The sequence below is a fragment of the Neolamprologus multifasciatus genome, chromosome 7 (assembly GCF_963576455.1).
Source record: "Neolamprologus multifasciatus chromosome 7, fNeoMul1.2, whole genome shotgun sequence".
Classification (NCBI taxonomy): Eukaryota; Metazoa; Chordata; class Actinopteri; order Cichliformes; family Cichlidae; genus Neolamprologus; species Neolamprologus multifasciatus.
This window is the reverse complement of record NC_140445.1, coordinates 37,778,835-37,794,386: the sequence shown is the minus strand read 5'-3', so window position 1 is coordinate 37,794,386 and position 15,552 is coordinate 37,778,835. Positions and strand designations below refer to the sequence as shown.

General features: G+C 38.7%; 2 protein-coding genes and 1 long non-coding RNA gene across 7 annotated transcripts; 1 reads left to right on the top strand and 2 right to left on the bottom strand.

Annotated features, from left to right (window-relative positions):
• Positions 1-2,850: 2,850 nt before the first annotated feature.
• On the bottom strand, positions 2,851-4,893 carry thap1 (THAP domain containing, apoptosis associated protein 1). Of its 2 annotated transcripts, none has more exons than XM_085168796.1 (3): positions 4,625-4,893; positions 3,703-3,895; positions 2,851-3,502 (listed from the first exon to the last, which is right to left on the bottom strand). In XM_085168796.1, the coding sequence occupies exons 1-3, from the start codon at positions 4,693-4,695 to the stop codon at positions 3,080-3,082; spliced, it is 687 nt and encodes a 228-aa protein (XP_085024922.1). In that variant the 5' UTR covers positions 4,696-4,893; the 3' UTR covers positions 2,851-3,079. The 2 variants fall into 2 exon arrangements, with proteins under 2 accessions (XP_085024922.1, XP_085024923.1); XM_085168797.1 differs by having other exon boundaries at positions 2,851-3,499; positions 4,625-4,890.
• An 859-nt stretch (positions 4,894-5,752) lies between these two features.
• On the top strand, positions 5,753-10,467 carry LOC146514759 (uncharacterized). Its single transcript, XR_014875071.1, has 2 exons — positions 5,753-6,262; positions 6,484-10,467. It is a non-coding gene; the product is annotated as an uncharacterized LOC146514759 (long non-coding RNA).
• Positions 8,001-14,906, bottom strand: LOC146514758 (uncharacterized). 4 transcript variants are annotated; one of them, XR_014875069.1, is made up of 3 exons: positions 14,038-14,903; positions 11,833-12,146; positions 8,001-11,764 (listed from the first exon to the last, which is right to left on the bottom strand). XR_014875069.1 is itself a non-coding variant. In XM_085166184.1 (2 exons), exons 1-2 carry the CDS (start codon positions 14,590-14,592, stop codon positions 11,985-11,987), a joined length of 717 nt encoding a protein of 238 aa, XP_085022310.1. In that variant the 5' UTR covers positions 14,593-14,903; the 3' UTR covers positions 8,001-11,984. The 4 variants fall into 4 exon arrangements, 2 of the variants coding, with proteins under 2 accessions (XP_085022310.1, XP_085022311.1); XR_014875070.1 differs by having other exon boundaries at positions 8,001-11,738; XM_085166184.1 differs by having other exon boundaries at positions 8,001-12,146.
• Positions 14,907-15,552: the final 646 nt, after the last annotated feature.

Below are 15,552 nucleotides of genomic sequence, written 5' to 3'. Positions count from 1 at the left end.
TAATAAATGCATGAACTAGTTTTTCGGTATCACTCTCAAACAGGATATTTCTAATTTTTAGAGATATTGTGCAAATGGAAGAAAACTGTCTTACATATTTGTTTAATATGTACATTGAAAAACGTATACTAGTTTTATACTAGTTTTTTATGTTGTTTTTTTTTTTATTATAGGACACAATAAAAGTTGAATGTTGTACTGGTACTGACCAATGATTTTTAGGAATTTAAAACTCAGCAGTCTTGAAAGTCTAAGTTTAGTCATAATAATTTTATGCTAATTACTTAATTAATTGTAACAAAAAAAAGTTACCTTTATTTTATTTTTTGCTTGAATGCATCATCACTCAAATTACAGAAAAAGTTTTAGTTTTAAGTCAATATACTTTTGAGTATGAATATAAATCTCTGGGGTCACGAACCTGGAAAGTTACACTTTAAAAAATTGTGTAACATCTCTTTCCACAAACAATGGCTCAAATATTCAGAAAAAATAATTGAGTTTAAAAGTTTAGGTCAGGGTCTGAGCTCCAAACCTGGACCAAACTTCTCAGATGTGATAAAGCTCTGCCCCTGAACACATTTCAATTGTAATATTTTAAAATAGTGACGCACCACCTAGTGGGAACAGATGAAATGTCATGTTTTAACCTTTGGGCTTCACTTTGGGCTACAGTTTCAAAGTGGCTGACTCAGGCAACCTCAAATTTGTCCAGGATAGACTTAAGGAGTTGGTCTTTGGGTGCTATGAAAACTGTCAGTTTTTGTCAAAAGCTGCAGCGAATTTTAATGTTTCGCCACAAGGCACCAAATTGATGTAACTCAAAGACATGTTTTCCAGTCTCTCCCAAACTTCACAGGCAGGATGAGAGTCTCACCCTGGTATGCCCATTGTCAGCAATAGTTAAAGCGCCACCTAGAGGCAACAAGAAGTGTCAGGTTTTATTCTTCTACATGGATTTCATCAGAGCAACATGATCTTTAGTGAGTGTGATTTTTGGTGATGTTAAATTGCGAAGCTTTTGAGTTTATGTGAAAGGGCGCGGTCATGGCAGCACGCCAACTTTCGAATATTTGCCACAAGACAGGATATTGTGTATCTCAGCTGTACATTGTCCAGTCCGGAGAAATCTACGTGCCAGTATTAGGTCACACTTGTGGTGCTACCTAGTGGACACAGAAAGTAGACAGTAGGTTATAATCATCATCCAATCTAGATGAAATTTTAATTGGTGGTTCCAATTTATTGAAGTTTCTTTTTAATCATTAACAATGTATGCTGCATGATCATTCCACCCTGAAAAATGAACAATTTAAAGAAATCATTAAAAGTCCATGATATTCACACCCTTTATATGTGTGTGTGAGCTTCCAGCTACAAGTGTACACATTTGCAGATCTGATTCACTGGAGAAAACTTCAAAATTACACTCTTTGCTAAACTTTGATGGTTCATATCTCAGTGTGGAACAGGTGACTGCTCAAAACAAATTTGAGCATATCAAAGGTTTCCATTTTACCCACATTTGGATACCAGGCTGATCCATTCTGGGTCAAAATCACTTTCTAATGATTAAAAAGGATGCTTGAATTTGTTTGAGTTTTTTGTGCTGCATGACATTAAAACGGCTGTCGGGGCAATTCTGCTGTCTGCTGGGCTGACCCGCCGAGCTAAGCAGGGGCAGGGGAGAAAATAAAATATCCCACAGTAACAATGTAAAGATAGTCTTCCATGTTGGAAAAAAAAAGTAGGACTTTCAAACATCAGGAACACCACCTTCTGGGTTTGGATCTTGTAGTCTTCCATCATGGGAATGACTGCAAACATCTACAAAGGTGGAAAATCCCTCCACACCAAACATGAACCAAGTCCCTGGATCTAGGAGGAGATTTGGATCCGTTTCATTTTCTGATATTTTCATGGGAACATGAAGACAATGTCTGCTGGTTTTTCTTTTATTCACTTTAATTTCATTTGTGATGACACAACAACGGCCGAGCTTCACTTCTGCTAATTTCATGCAAAACCAGTCACATACCCTCCTCAGTGAAGGAAGCACAAAGAGCCAAAGAAGCTGCTCGTATGGCTTCAGTTTATTGCACATCAGCAGTAACAAGCAGTGTTTTTGCATCTCAAGAAACACTGAAAAATGTAAAGCTTTTGCAGCAAATGTACTTCAATCAGCCTTTAAGTAAAAAACAAAACTCTGAAAACAAAAGCAAAGAAGCTCAAGTGAGTTCATTTCATACTGTCAAATTTTATTTCCATATTAAACAGCAGAATGTTTAATGGGGATCTATCCAGCACATTTCCAGCATCATCTCTCTATGGCATCATGCAGATCAAAGAGTAGAAAAAAAGGGTTTATTTTCCTGATGAATTTGTCAATTTTTTCTCTCATAAATTTACCATTTCTTTCTCTTATAAATTTGTTATTTCTTCTCAGGTTTACCAGCTTTTTTTCCTCTTTAATTTGCAAAACTCAAAACCTAAAGGCTCAGATCGATTCTCCTAGCGATCTACCTCAGATGCCTCCGAACATCATGGTTCATAACGGCCTCGGCTCTCACCTTTGAGCTTCGACACCGTGGGCTCTTCAGATGAAAACTGCTCAGTTGTGGCTGCAGACCCAGCTCTCCTCACTGGGATGATCCTCCTAGAGAAATTCAGCACAGTGTAAAACAGAAGCTGTTGTTTGCTCCTGCAAGGCACAACGAAATCGGTCAAGAAAATCCAGAGATGACGATCTCACCTCAGCTTACGTGGTAACACCTCGTATATGTGACAGAACATAAAAAGCACTCTTTAAAGGAATAGTTCAACAGTTTTCTTTTTTTTTTTTGAGAGAGAGAGGGGGGGGGGGCATAACTGTGCTTTGTTTTCCTCACAGTGACAAGAACCATCAGTCTGTGTGCATCAAGTATGAAGAGCTGTTGGCTCTTGAAACCAAACCAAAACCTAAAGCTTTAAGAAGTCATTTAAGTGCAGCCCGAGCTCTAGAAAACAAAGAGAAAAATAGAAAGATATGTGAATATTTGTGTCCTTCAGTTCAGCAGCGATGAAACTTCTCCACTCCGCCTCACTCGATGCCTTTCAAACTGTGGTAGATGTGTTTCGGCAAAATCACATATCCCTCACTGAAGCCCGGCTCCGGCGCCGACTGACGGGCCATCCTGGGTGCCGCCTCCCGGGCGGTCTTCAGCCTCTTGAGCTGCCTCTCCTGCCGCCGACACTTCTGCTGCGTCGTCTTCAGCTTCTTCCTCAGATGTTCCACCTGCTCCTCCAGCAGCTCGATGCGCCTCTTCTGCTGCGCCGAGTCCTCTACCGTGTAGTTGTGGTCGCAGGAGACCGCCGTCGTCGTTGAGGTCGTTGTCATTGTGACGCTGCAGGTGTCGAGCGGGTTGCTCTCAGGCTCCTCCTCCTCCACTGGTTCAGAGGTCAGAGGCAGAGAAAGCGGGAAGAGGTTCTCAGAGGGGAAGGGATCCTCCAGGGACTCTGACTGCTAGAGAGAAAAACACGAGTTAACTAATTGCTACCTAACTGAAGTTAACCTGATCTACTTATCTAGCTTACCTAAACTATCTGCTTAATTTGAGCTGTCTCTCAGATCTGTGCTCTTATCTTGAAATAAAGAAAATGTGACTGGAAACTCTTGGGAGGCTCCTGGAAAAAAAAAAGTCCTGCCGGCCTTAGTCAGGTCACCTTGATGCTGAGGTTGAAGGTGAACAGCGACGGCACAGCGCTCTCCTTCAGCACACGGTTGTTGCACTCCCTCTTGAAGGAGTCTTCGGTGAAGTGCTGGGAGCAGATGTTGCTGTACTTTGTTGGCTTGAAGTTGTTTCTCCTCATCGCGGCCACCCATTTACAGCAGATATCTGGACGGGCCAGAGGAAACCTGGAAAACAAGTGATAATAATACACAGAAACAAAACGCTTCTGTATGATTTGGGAATTATTTTCTGTTATCAGTTTAATGTAATAATTCGTTTAAGTTGTTTATGAAGTACACTTTATGTCTTTGGTAAAAAACAGAACAAAAAAACAAAACAAAACTGAAGCGTTAACTCTTTCTGTTACTTGTTTTGAGACTAAAGTTGGGGACTAAAGAAATGCGCATTAACTCCCGGCAGTAAGCATAAACACATTAATCCAAACTGCAGTTAAATTTGGAGGAATTCACTGTCGCCTTATTTACGGAAAGCCAAACATATTTAAGAATATAACTGCAAGACTTTATAAGTAAATGTGTTCCGTGCTGATAAATTCGGCTTGTAAAAAAGCGAAATAGCCGTAAAGTTCTAGTAATATCTAAATTTTTGTGCCTCGGTATAGCCACTATAGAGAAACTTGTGACTTTAGACTTGATAAAAACATTTGATTTCATCAAATAAAAATAGCATCTGTTGACTTTTATGTAGCCGGATTTTAGCATTGAAACCTGCAAACACGTAAAATGTTCCGTGTCCTACTCCACATGTTTCGTACTGTTGAGGAAGAGCAGTTAATCTTTAATGAGGCAGATTAGTGAACGCAGGCTGGTGGACGTTGCTCAACCACCATGTCAGGACTGCTAATGCTACCCAGCTCGCTGAAACACACAAACACACATTGGCACTTAACTTACTTGTGGAATGAAATCTCTTTGTCTTTGTGGTAGCGGTTCTTACAGCCGTACGCTGAGCACGTCTGAACCATGGCTGAATATCCGGACAACACTCACTCACAGCCGGACCAGAACTCCACGAAGCTCCGCTGGTGCTTCTTGTCACCCTCCACACAAGCTTCACTGCCACTAACAATGATGGCGGCGAAGAATTAGTCACCTGACCGGCATCCCCACCTCTAATTGGTGGAGCTTTCTGTCGTTACTTTCCTATAATATCTCAGGAAGTCCACCAGGGGGAGACAAATTTGATAAAGAACATCAATTATACACACACACACACACACACACACACACACACACACATATATATAGATAACATCTATTTCATTTTATTATGTATAAATATATATATATATATATATATATATATATATATATATATATATATATATATATATATACACATACATACATATATACACATATATATATATATATATATATATATATATATATATATATATATATATATACACATACATACATATATACACATATATATATATATATATATATATATATATATATATATATATTTTTTTTTTTTATACATTATGTATGTATGTATGTATGTATGTATGTATGTATGTATGTATGTATAGATAGATAGATAGATAGATAGATAGATAGATAGATAGATTACATTTACTCTATTTTTTATGAGCCTTAATTTAAATACTAAATTTAAAATTTTGAAAGAAGCTGACACAAAGTGCTAATTTCAATTATTTTCTGTTCAGGTTCAAGGACTATACAATATTAGAAAAAGCACAATTTAAGTACATTTTACCAAATTAAATATCAGTTTTGTATTATAATTTTTCATTATTATTTTAACTGCTGTAACAGGGGTGATTTTAGCCCATTTTGGGGGGTGCTTCAGCACCCCCAAAACGAATCAAAGCCCCCCCAAAGATTTCTTACTTTTTTTTGACAATATTTGCTGTTTGTGTGACACACTACTAAAAATATAAAAAGCATACAGTACTGTACTTGTTTGAGATGTAACATTTTAATAACAAAAGTATAGATAACCCCCCCTCCCAAAATGGTTTGTTCCAGCTCGCCTCACCCTGCTCTGGCTCTAGCGCTCTTGCTGTCAGAGCGATGGTGGCTGAGACACAGCGGAGCGGAGGAGTAAGTGCCTGGCTTAAAACAGGACATATTAGCTGCATTTAACCTTCAGTTACTCTTTATATAGTTGGTAGGAGTCAGACCATGTTTCTTTTTAACTGAAAAACATTACACCAGGTAACCTGCAGTGTTGAAAACGTGTTTTCCGACAATGTTTGCTACCCTACAATCCGTCCTGCTCTGTAGTAAATTCAGCGACATTTCACCGTCCTGTTCCTCCCATTGAAATGTATAAAGCCTATTCAAAAATCTAAAACTTTAAATTTTCCGTAGCCTAAAGTTGTTACCACTGTCCTGTTTTAAATGGATACTAACTAGCTAACTGACTGAATGCCCATTAACCTTATAACTCCTGTTGTGTGTGTGTGTGTGTGTGTGTGTGTGTGTGCGCGTGCGTACAGAGACAGCCAGGTTCATAATGGATATGAGGAAGTTTTTTCAAAAAAAAGGAGCCACATTCAGGTAAAAGTGTAAAATCAAATGACCCGTCAATCAAGAATAATGTTGGATCAGTGTTTCAATGTTTATGTGTTTTATTAGATGTTCATGTGGTTTGGTTATTTGCCTTTTGGTTGAAAGTAGACTGAGAGAGGACGTTTTTTATTAGTGATCTTAATAGTATTTTTTCATATTAATTTAATTTTCATCTAATTGAATACAATCTATTTGTGTATGATTGTCAGTCCAAAGAGGGAGAGAGGAAAGAGGAGAATGTGAGGAGAAAGTACAAGATCAGGAAGAACCAGGTAAGAAAACAGACAGGGAACAGTGACAGGCACAACAGAAACTCACACAATCTGGAAGTTGTGTCCTCCCTATATTAAAGCTGCTATACAGAATCTGCAAAACAAACTGGGTTGAAACATTTTGACCCTCTTTAACAACATTCCAACATAACATTATTATTGATTGGGGAGATTAAAATTAATGGTATATTTTTATGTGGTTCAGCCACAACTCTTCTAAAACCTCAGCCAGTAATAGGTAGGCCAACTTTTGGACCGTCCAGTTGTCTGTATGACTGCCGCAGTACGTACATCACATTTGCACACTGTCAGAAAGTGCCAAACAGCCCTGGTGGAGTGAGGAGCTGAGGAGCGGAGAAGCAGATGCTCCGTTTATATTCTACAAATGTTTTAAGCTTGTTTCAAAGATTCTGTACAGCAGCTTTAAATGTTTTCCAAAAGCACACATACACTTATCAATGTTTCTCAAACTTTTTACAGTGTGTACCACCTGATAAAATGTCAAGCTCTCCTAAGTACCACTATGAAAGCATGAAACTCATAAATCTTACAACAGAAAATTAGTATTATTAAATTAGTAAAATTAGTATCTGCATACATTGTACACATTGCATACATTCTACCACAGGCAAAGTTGCCTCCATTTTTATAGTTTTTATTAATATTATGTAATAATTTATTTGTAACAATTTATTCTGTTTCGGGAGTTTTTTTTATGTATCTGTATTATATTATACATACACATTAAAAGTGAATCTCTGTCCAAAAAATGCACTCAGTTTACTTCTTACTCACTATGAGCATCATTCATTATTCTCACCCAGTAATTAAGGTTAGGATATGTGTTTTTTTTTATTCCAATCCATTCTTCTTTAGCAGCATTTAAATAACCTTGATCAGATTTGATGGTTTTGTTACAGACTTTTCAAAGTGTTTTGCTATTCTTTCACAAATGTGGGGATTAAATTGTGTTAAAATGTACAAAACAGTGATGTCATGTTTTGTGACGAGGACCCAGGCACAGAGAGACTTGATGAATTTAAGAATCTTATGATTTAATAAAGAAATTTGCAGACTTGCACAGAGATGGTAAAATTATGATGACTGATAATGGAGATGAATACAACAGACGATGAGGACAGGGAGGAACAGGGGTTTAAATGCACCAAAGTGACAGTCAGAGAGAACTCGGGACAACATTTAAGGATGCAGGGACTGACAGAGACAGGTTTATCTTGCCTGGCTGGGCAGCTCTCTGGGTGCTCAGCACCCCCAAAGCTCTGATTCTAGAATCGCCCCTGTGCTGTAACAAAATAATTTCACAAATATAGGATAGTGCATTTGTCCTATTTATTATTGCAGAAATTACCATAAGACGTAATGTTTTATTTCATAGCTCAGACCTGTAGATTCATGCATAATGTGTTAGATAAATAAAGACTTTCAACACATAATCGCTTGGTCAAAAAAGAAGCAACTTTATTATTAAAACAGGTATTTTCAACACCGTGAGTTGGTCTAAAGAGCTTTATACAGCAACAAAAGACCAGGAATACACTGAAAACAGGTAAATACACAGCACTGATAAGTACCTATAATGTGTGTGTATTATCACTACACTGTATATCATACTGAGTCCTTATCTCAAAAGAAACAAGAGTCACAAGGCTCTCAAACAGTCTGTGGGTTCAACTTTAGCAGCTGGAAACTCAACTTAAAAACATTCAGAGTTTCTCACCAACTCAGGCTGCTGAGGTTCAGACACATCATGTGTTTTTTCCTATTATTACGACTACACATGAATGCACCTTTACAAACAGGAGAAGCAAGGATTTAAGAAGACGGATGGAAAGAGAAATTTCTCATCATTTGTCCATTTTTTGTTTTAGCACATGCCTGTGGCCTTTAGAAGACTTTACAAAGGAAGAAATAAATAGAAAAATACAAAATAGTTTTGGGATAATTCACCCACATTTCTATGTACAGGAACCCCCCACCAAAAAAAAGGAACCAGGTGGGATCATTTGATTTTTGCAAACAAAATTTACTGATGGAAAAATGTCCATAATTTCAGATCAAACATAGTCAAAAATCAAAGAAATTTTACTTTATTTTACACAGTTAGAATCTTATTTTGATAGTTCTGTCCATACTTCCTGTCAGTTGTATGAAATTCACTGCCACAGTCGTCATGTTTCTTTAAACAATGCACAAACATATCAACAGGTCACCGGAGTGATCCAGTAGCTATTGGACTACAGGTTAAAATCCTGGACGAGCACCATGTGCCATCTGTCAAAAAGCCCAAAAGCGCCTTTTTTAATAAACAAGGAAACTAAAAATTAAAGGTCATGACTTTTCAACTGTCAGCTCTAAGAGAAATTGTAAGAAAAGGAAGGGAAAAAAAAAGTATTTTAAACAACTTTTATAATGCACCCCTACCATCATAAGGTGACGCCAAAAGCCTGTTTGATGACTATGACTAAGCACATGTTACTAATTACTTAGTGTTGAATTGTATGGCAAAAAGCTACCATAAAGTTGAGTGTACCAGTCTTAAAATAGTAAATACACAACAACAAGTGACCACTGAGAGGTACAGGCAACATGTCATCACAACCAGTCTTGGTCATTTGAAAGTTGTTTGGGTTTAAACAGCTGCCACTGAATATCGCATAATACTTCTGATTTAAATGCGGTAAGTTCTGCCAAACCGATAATTGGCAGTTTTGCACACAAACATGATGATAAGCCCAATCGATTATCAGAGGATGTATGTGAGATTTATCAAAGAATTCCAGATGTACCAGAAAGTAGCATAAGAACAACCTCATTGACTTCTTACATCACAACGAGCTCATATATTTGGGCCTTTTAAACACTGGTAATCTAACAACAACAGAGTGCCAACTTAAACATTCATGATGACATACCATTTACCATTACCATTTCCTTCTGATATCTGTACCTGAGCTGAGGTGACGCAAAAATTTCCCCGTTGTGGGATGAATAAAGTTTTATCTTATCTTATCTTACCAAGTGAGGACCCCTGGTAACTCCAGGAAGCCAGTGCTCAAATGCCAAAATTGCAGTTCCTCTAATGTCCACTTGAGGCTCCAAAAGCAAGTCAATCTCCCCCAGACTCTCACGTTAAATGTCGAATTTTACAGCAGAAATAAACATGCTTTGGAGTCTGATACAAGAAAACTGTTTCGGTATCTGTCGAGTTTTTCAAACTTCATAACAAATGCACAACCATCACCTTGGCTAACTGGAGCTTTTTTTAAACGCAGACTTAAGTGGTTAAAAAGGGCAACAGGACTTCTTTAGGTTTCTTTAGCCATTTCATTTTTCATCCAGAAGGCTTTTCCAGTTCAAATTATGAGAAATGGCGTGTGTCATTACCGTCACTGAGGCCAAAAGGTGGCACCTGTCTAAGACAAGTACTGTCAACTATATTTTTAAGCACTCAAGACTACCATGACCTGCACAACTGAGAACCTATGCAGACATTTTTAATGCAGTTACTGACAAATAATTTGGTTTTCTCTATGATTTATTATGGGCAACCACTATACTGCAAGTGTACCAGGAAGTAAGTATAACGATATTACTATGTCAGCAAAGTGAACTCGCAGGAAGTCTTCAAAAATCTAGTGTGGTTCAACATTCAAAGGTATTTAGCTGACAATGTAATAACAGAAACAGAGACGGCGGGAGATAACAGACGGACAAAACTATCAAAATATGTAAATAATTTTTTCAAAAATAAAGCAACAGATTAAAAAGCTGCTGTACAAGAAAAAAAAAATCAATCTGTCTGCGAGGCCTTCACACTTACTTAGAAAAGGCAAACAATCAAACTCAACTTCAGGAAAAAAAAAAAAGAGTGAAAGAAAAAGAAGGAAAGTGCAACAGAAACGAGTCAGAGTGCTGTCGGTTACTGAATGTCTCTAAATACTGCAATACCCAGAATCCTCCGGGGTCGTGAAATCAGAGTTTTTTGCATATTCACAACACTGCCATCAAGAATTCAATAAAGACTCCCAGCAGTGCCTTCTGGGAGATGCAGTCGGCTTCTGTCTTAAAGATCACACGCAGTCATAATGCAACGATTACACTCCGCCCCGCCCACTAAGCGGCTCTTCCCTTTTGCAGGAAAGAAAGCAGCTTCTGTGCTCCACATCCAGGAAAGCTTTCGCTCTGGTTTTAGCTTCACCAGCTGATCTGCTGCCAGAAATTTCATCTAGCTGAACTCGAGAACCACTTACTGGCTTTTTGTTGGACTTGCAAGCAGAGCTCTGACTAAAACAACAGGATATGAGCACATTTTTATATTTTTTAAGGCTAAAGTAGCAAAACATCTGCTGGTTCAAATATGCAAAATATAACCCAGATGTGTGCCTGTGACTCAGTGGCTGCCGAGGTCCACCTGTGCCAGCTGCCAGCTGTGTTGATGACTTCTGGGCCACATCTGGTGATTGCCAAATGCCAGAACTGAGCGACAAGAGGGCCAAACGTGGGCCAGAAAAAAGCTGATTTTTTTTTTTAGTTCAAAAGGAAAAGAAAAAAAAAAAAAAAAAAATCACATCTTATAAGAAAGCTAATTTCATGCGAGCAAAGTTTATATTGAATATGTACGTTTTTGGTTTTTATTTTAATCACACGTTGCACACACCTCACAGCCAGCTGCATGTAGTGGCCTGTGTATTACTCCAGGACTCATTTCAGTGAAAATAAGCTTGTAATTTGTTGTCTGATTGCAAATAAGTGCTGTTTTCTAATAACACTTCTTATGTGTTATTGCTGTTTTTATTGTAAATTTGTTTTTTTCCCCCTGAATTTTACATCACGTAACTAGGCCCTTTCATTTTTTTTCTTTCAATGGCCCGAATACAACCAAAATAAACTTTTCCACAGACAATTCAATGCTGGTGACTTGTTTTTGCTCCTTTCACTGGTGGGCTGTGAGTTTCAGATGGACAGCTGCAGGAAAGCTGTGACTACCACTCCCAGATAAAACCTTTTAGTGTTACAACAACAAACCAAAAAAAAGCTAATAAATTATAATAAAGATGTTGCTCTAATCGTAAGTCACGCTGATAGTGCAGGCCACCTAGTTGAATCCAACTTAACCATTATATGGTTTTGCTTGTGACGTCATACAGGTCAGCAGTGCTTGGAGCCTCCAGCTGTTGGCGGATTAACATGGAAACATCTGCAGCATGTAAATAAAAATGAGCGCTCAGCAAATGTTTATATTTTCAATCTAAAGCAAAAAAGTACCTCACACTGGGGTCAGAGACGCTGTCCACCTCCTCTTTTCTTCTTTTTGTTGCTTGTTACAAGTGTTTGTTGTCACAGCAACAACATAACCATGAGTCCTGTACAGATAAACACTTTTGCATCATTTTTAAATGCCATTATTTCTCTCAGGCTTACTTCTCCTCCTCCTCCTCCTCATCTTCTTCTTCCTCTTTCTCTTTTCCTCCTTTGTCTCCCCGTGACACTTCTTTCTTTCTGTCCTCTTCTTCTTCAACTCCTCCATCTCCATCTGCCTCATCCTCTGCTTTTTTAGACTCTTCCTTGTCTCCCGTGCCCTTAAACAATTTAAATAAAACCCATTTTACTCATCACACAGAGGTATAAAGCTTTATTGGGTTATGAAGTGCAATATATTCTTATAAACTTGGAAATCTATTGGAAATGAGCCAATCCATTAGTATAAATTAGTGTCCCTTGCAAACTTCTCAGTTTTCTTTTCAGTAAAAGGCATATTTCTTTTTGTTGTTTGCATTTTCTTTCTCAACTTTTATTCATTCTAAGGTTATTATAAATTTAATAATTTTCTCCTGGAACTTTGACCCCTTTTTTTCCTCATAAATCTGTTTGTTTTCTCTTGTAAATTTACCTTTTTTGCCTCCAAAAAAAGTGCATTTTTTCATTAGACTTGTCAGTTTTTGTTAACGTAAATACGTTTTATAATTGTTGTACAAATTCTGTAATTTCTTTCTTATAAATTGGCCATTTAATTTTTATTCTAAAATCTAACAAAATGAATAATGAACATTTATTTGTTATTAATTATTATTAACAATAAATAATTTTTTCAAACACATTTGGAAATGAAACACATTCGCAGTCTTTATCTTGTACATTTTTTTTACACTTCACATAAGTGATTTTTTCCTCTTAAACTTGCCAGTCCTTTAATTTAAATACATTTTCTAGCTTTTTTATGAACCAAGGTTTTTTTCATAAATCTACCTTTTGTTGTGTTGTAAATTTGCACATTTTTAAAAATATTTTCTCTCTTTTTTTGGCAAATGTTTGTAGTTTACTGTAAATTTGCCAGCTTTAGCAAACTTTTATTCCGTCTTGCAGATTAACGTGTAGATTTTTCCTGTTCAAGTTTTGAAAGCACACTTTTGTGAATACATTTGTGCCAAAAAATGATCGTCTGCAAAAAAAAATTTTTTTCCCCGGTATTTGCCAAAAAAGTGATTGCTCGTATAAATAACTTGCTGGTCTATAATATGGTAAATGGACTGATTCTTATATAGCGCTTTTCTACTCTCTCGGAGCACTCAAAGCGCTCTATACAACATGCCACATTCACCCAATCACACCCATTCTCACAAGCACTTTATCTATACTTAGTGCTATTTAACTACATTCACACACATTCATACTCCGATGGATGCATCGGAGAGCAACTTGGGGTTAGTATCTTGCCCAAGGATACTTGACATGCAGACTGGAGGAGCCAAGGATCGAATCACCAACCTTCCGATCAGTAGGTGACCTGCTCTACCTCCTGAGATACAGCCACCCCAATTAAAAGCCCATATTTAACATATTCCTTCGTGCGGAATATGTTAAATATATGTCAAATGAATCCCACAATGAATAATATCAAGTCATCCTGAGCCACTAACAACATTCCTGTAACAAGGTAGAAGCTGCAGTCAGTTTTTGGCAGTGACTTTTATATATTCTTTATTTATCCAGTTAAAAAAAAAAAAATCTCGTTGACATTAAAAATGTCTTTTGTAAGAGTAATCTGTCCAAGAGGACAGCAGATATTGCAACAAATATAACAATAGATCTGTAAACATATTTTAAGTGGACAAAAAGGACCGGATTGGTTATAATGTAAGTACAATAACACAGATTTATAAAGATACTTAAAAAAATGTAATTTTAAAATTTTATATATAACCCCTTTGTAAACCCTGTTCACCGAAGTCTATTTACCAACATACGTAAAGATATTACACATAAAAAAAAACACACGGAAACATTGGAAATTAGTTCTTGGCAGGCGGTCACGTTTTGGCACAACACCGCTCTTATATGAATTCTTTCAACTTTGTCTCATATACCTGCGCTTTTACCCAGAGGTGAAGCCCTGTTTGTTTTTTGCTCGTCTTTCCGTGTTTCTGCAGAAGCACCTGCGCTCCTGTGTATGACGCAGGCGCTCAGGTGTACCTGCTTCACGCGGCTCCTCCTCCGGCTCGGGATGCGGGCCTTCATCCTCCGGGACAGCGCCAGCAGCTTGTTGTGTCTCTGCCTCCTCTTCGCCTTCTCCGCGTCCTCTCTCCGCTTCTCCTCCGCGCGGTCCGAGTCCGACTCGTCCTGCCGCTGCAGCCGGCTCCTCTTCCTCGGCTGGACCATCCTCTTCGTGTGACTTCCGTCGTCATCCTCCTCATCGTCGTCATCCTCTTCATCCTCGTCGCCGCGGCTGGACGACGAAGAGCTGTCGTCGCCTCCCAGGAAGGAGCGCTTCCTGCGGGTGACAGAGCGGCTGTCGTCGCTGGAGGTCCCCCCGGACTCGCTCCGGTCCCGGTCCTCCTGCTCGCTGTCGTCCTCAGGAGAGCTCTGGAAGTCGGACTGTGATCCGGAGGAGGAGGACGACGACGAGAAGGACCCTTCGTCACTGTCGTCCAGGATGGAGGCGGGCAGACCGATCTGCCGCTTCTTCGATGCGGCTACTTTGGTTTTCCGCATGGACGCGAACATTTTCCGCTTGTACAAACTCTCCATGTCTGCACGCGGTACCGGACAGTAGTGACATGAAACGGAAAACCGACAGCAGAACCGGGCTCGGTGCACGCAGGCTAACGGCGCAGCTAGCCTCGCATTAACGACATGCTATTTATTCGCTGAAACACGCAACATGGCGCCTGAATTCACCTTCGTGCGGAATTATTTTGGAGTCTTTTCACATAAACGGACCGTTTGCAAACGTTGCACTGAGAAAATCCGCGCTGAAAAGGTCGCATTTAAAGGATTTTCAGCCCTTGAAAATGCCTGTGTGTTATTGTTGTGGCTTCTGCTTCTTCTCTAAAAATAACTACAGCGCGCAATCGTACACAGCGCCCCCTACGGCGAAGAGCAGGTGCTACACCTGCAAACTGAGCAGAAATTATTCTAGCACTCCTAACACTTTCCACTAAATAAAAAAAAAATAGTCTGGGGAAAGAAAAATGTATACTAATAAAAATAATAATATGAATCTATGAAAATGAATAAAATCTAAATCTACAGGAAGTGACTGTGGCCAACATCGATGTTAATTTTATTTATAGGTGTGGTCAGGTGTTTGAATACACTCCTCACGTTAGTTGTAACCCACCTTCTAGTCTAAAGCACATTTGACCAAATATTAGTGGGGGTGTATGTAAATATTTGAGTCTGTATGTTTACTTTTGACCCTGTTGGGATCAGAGAAAACCCAAAATAAGTTCAAATGTGTGCACCCAGTTCTTGTTTTTTCAAGTCATCATCAATCCATCCATTTGCTTCCGCTTATCCTTTTCAGGGGCGCTGGAGCCTATCCCAGCTGTCTTAGGGCGAGAGGTGGGGTACACCCTGGACAGGTCGCCAGTCTGTCGCAGGGCTAACACATAGACAGAGACAACCAATCGCCAACCAACCACTCCTCCATTCACACATATGAGCTTTTTAAAGTCATTAAAGATATATGCTGTATAATCATTCCAC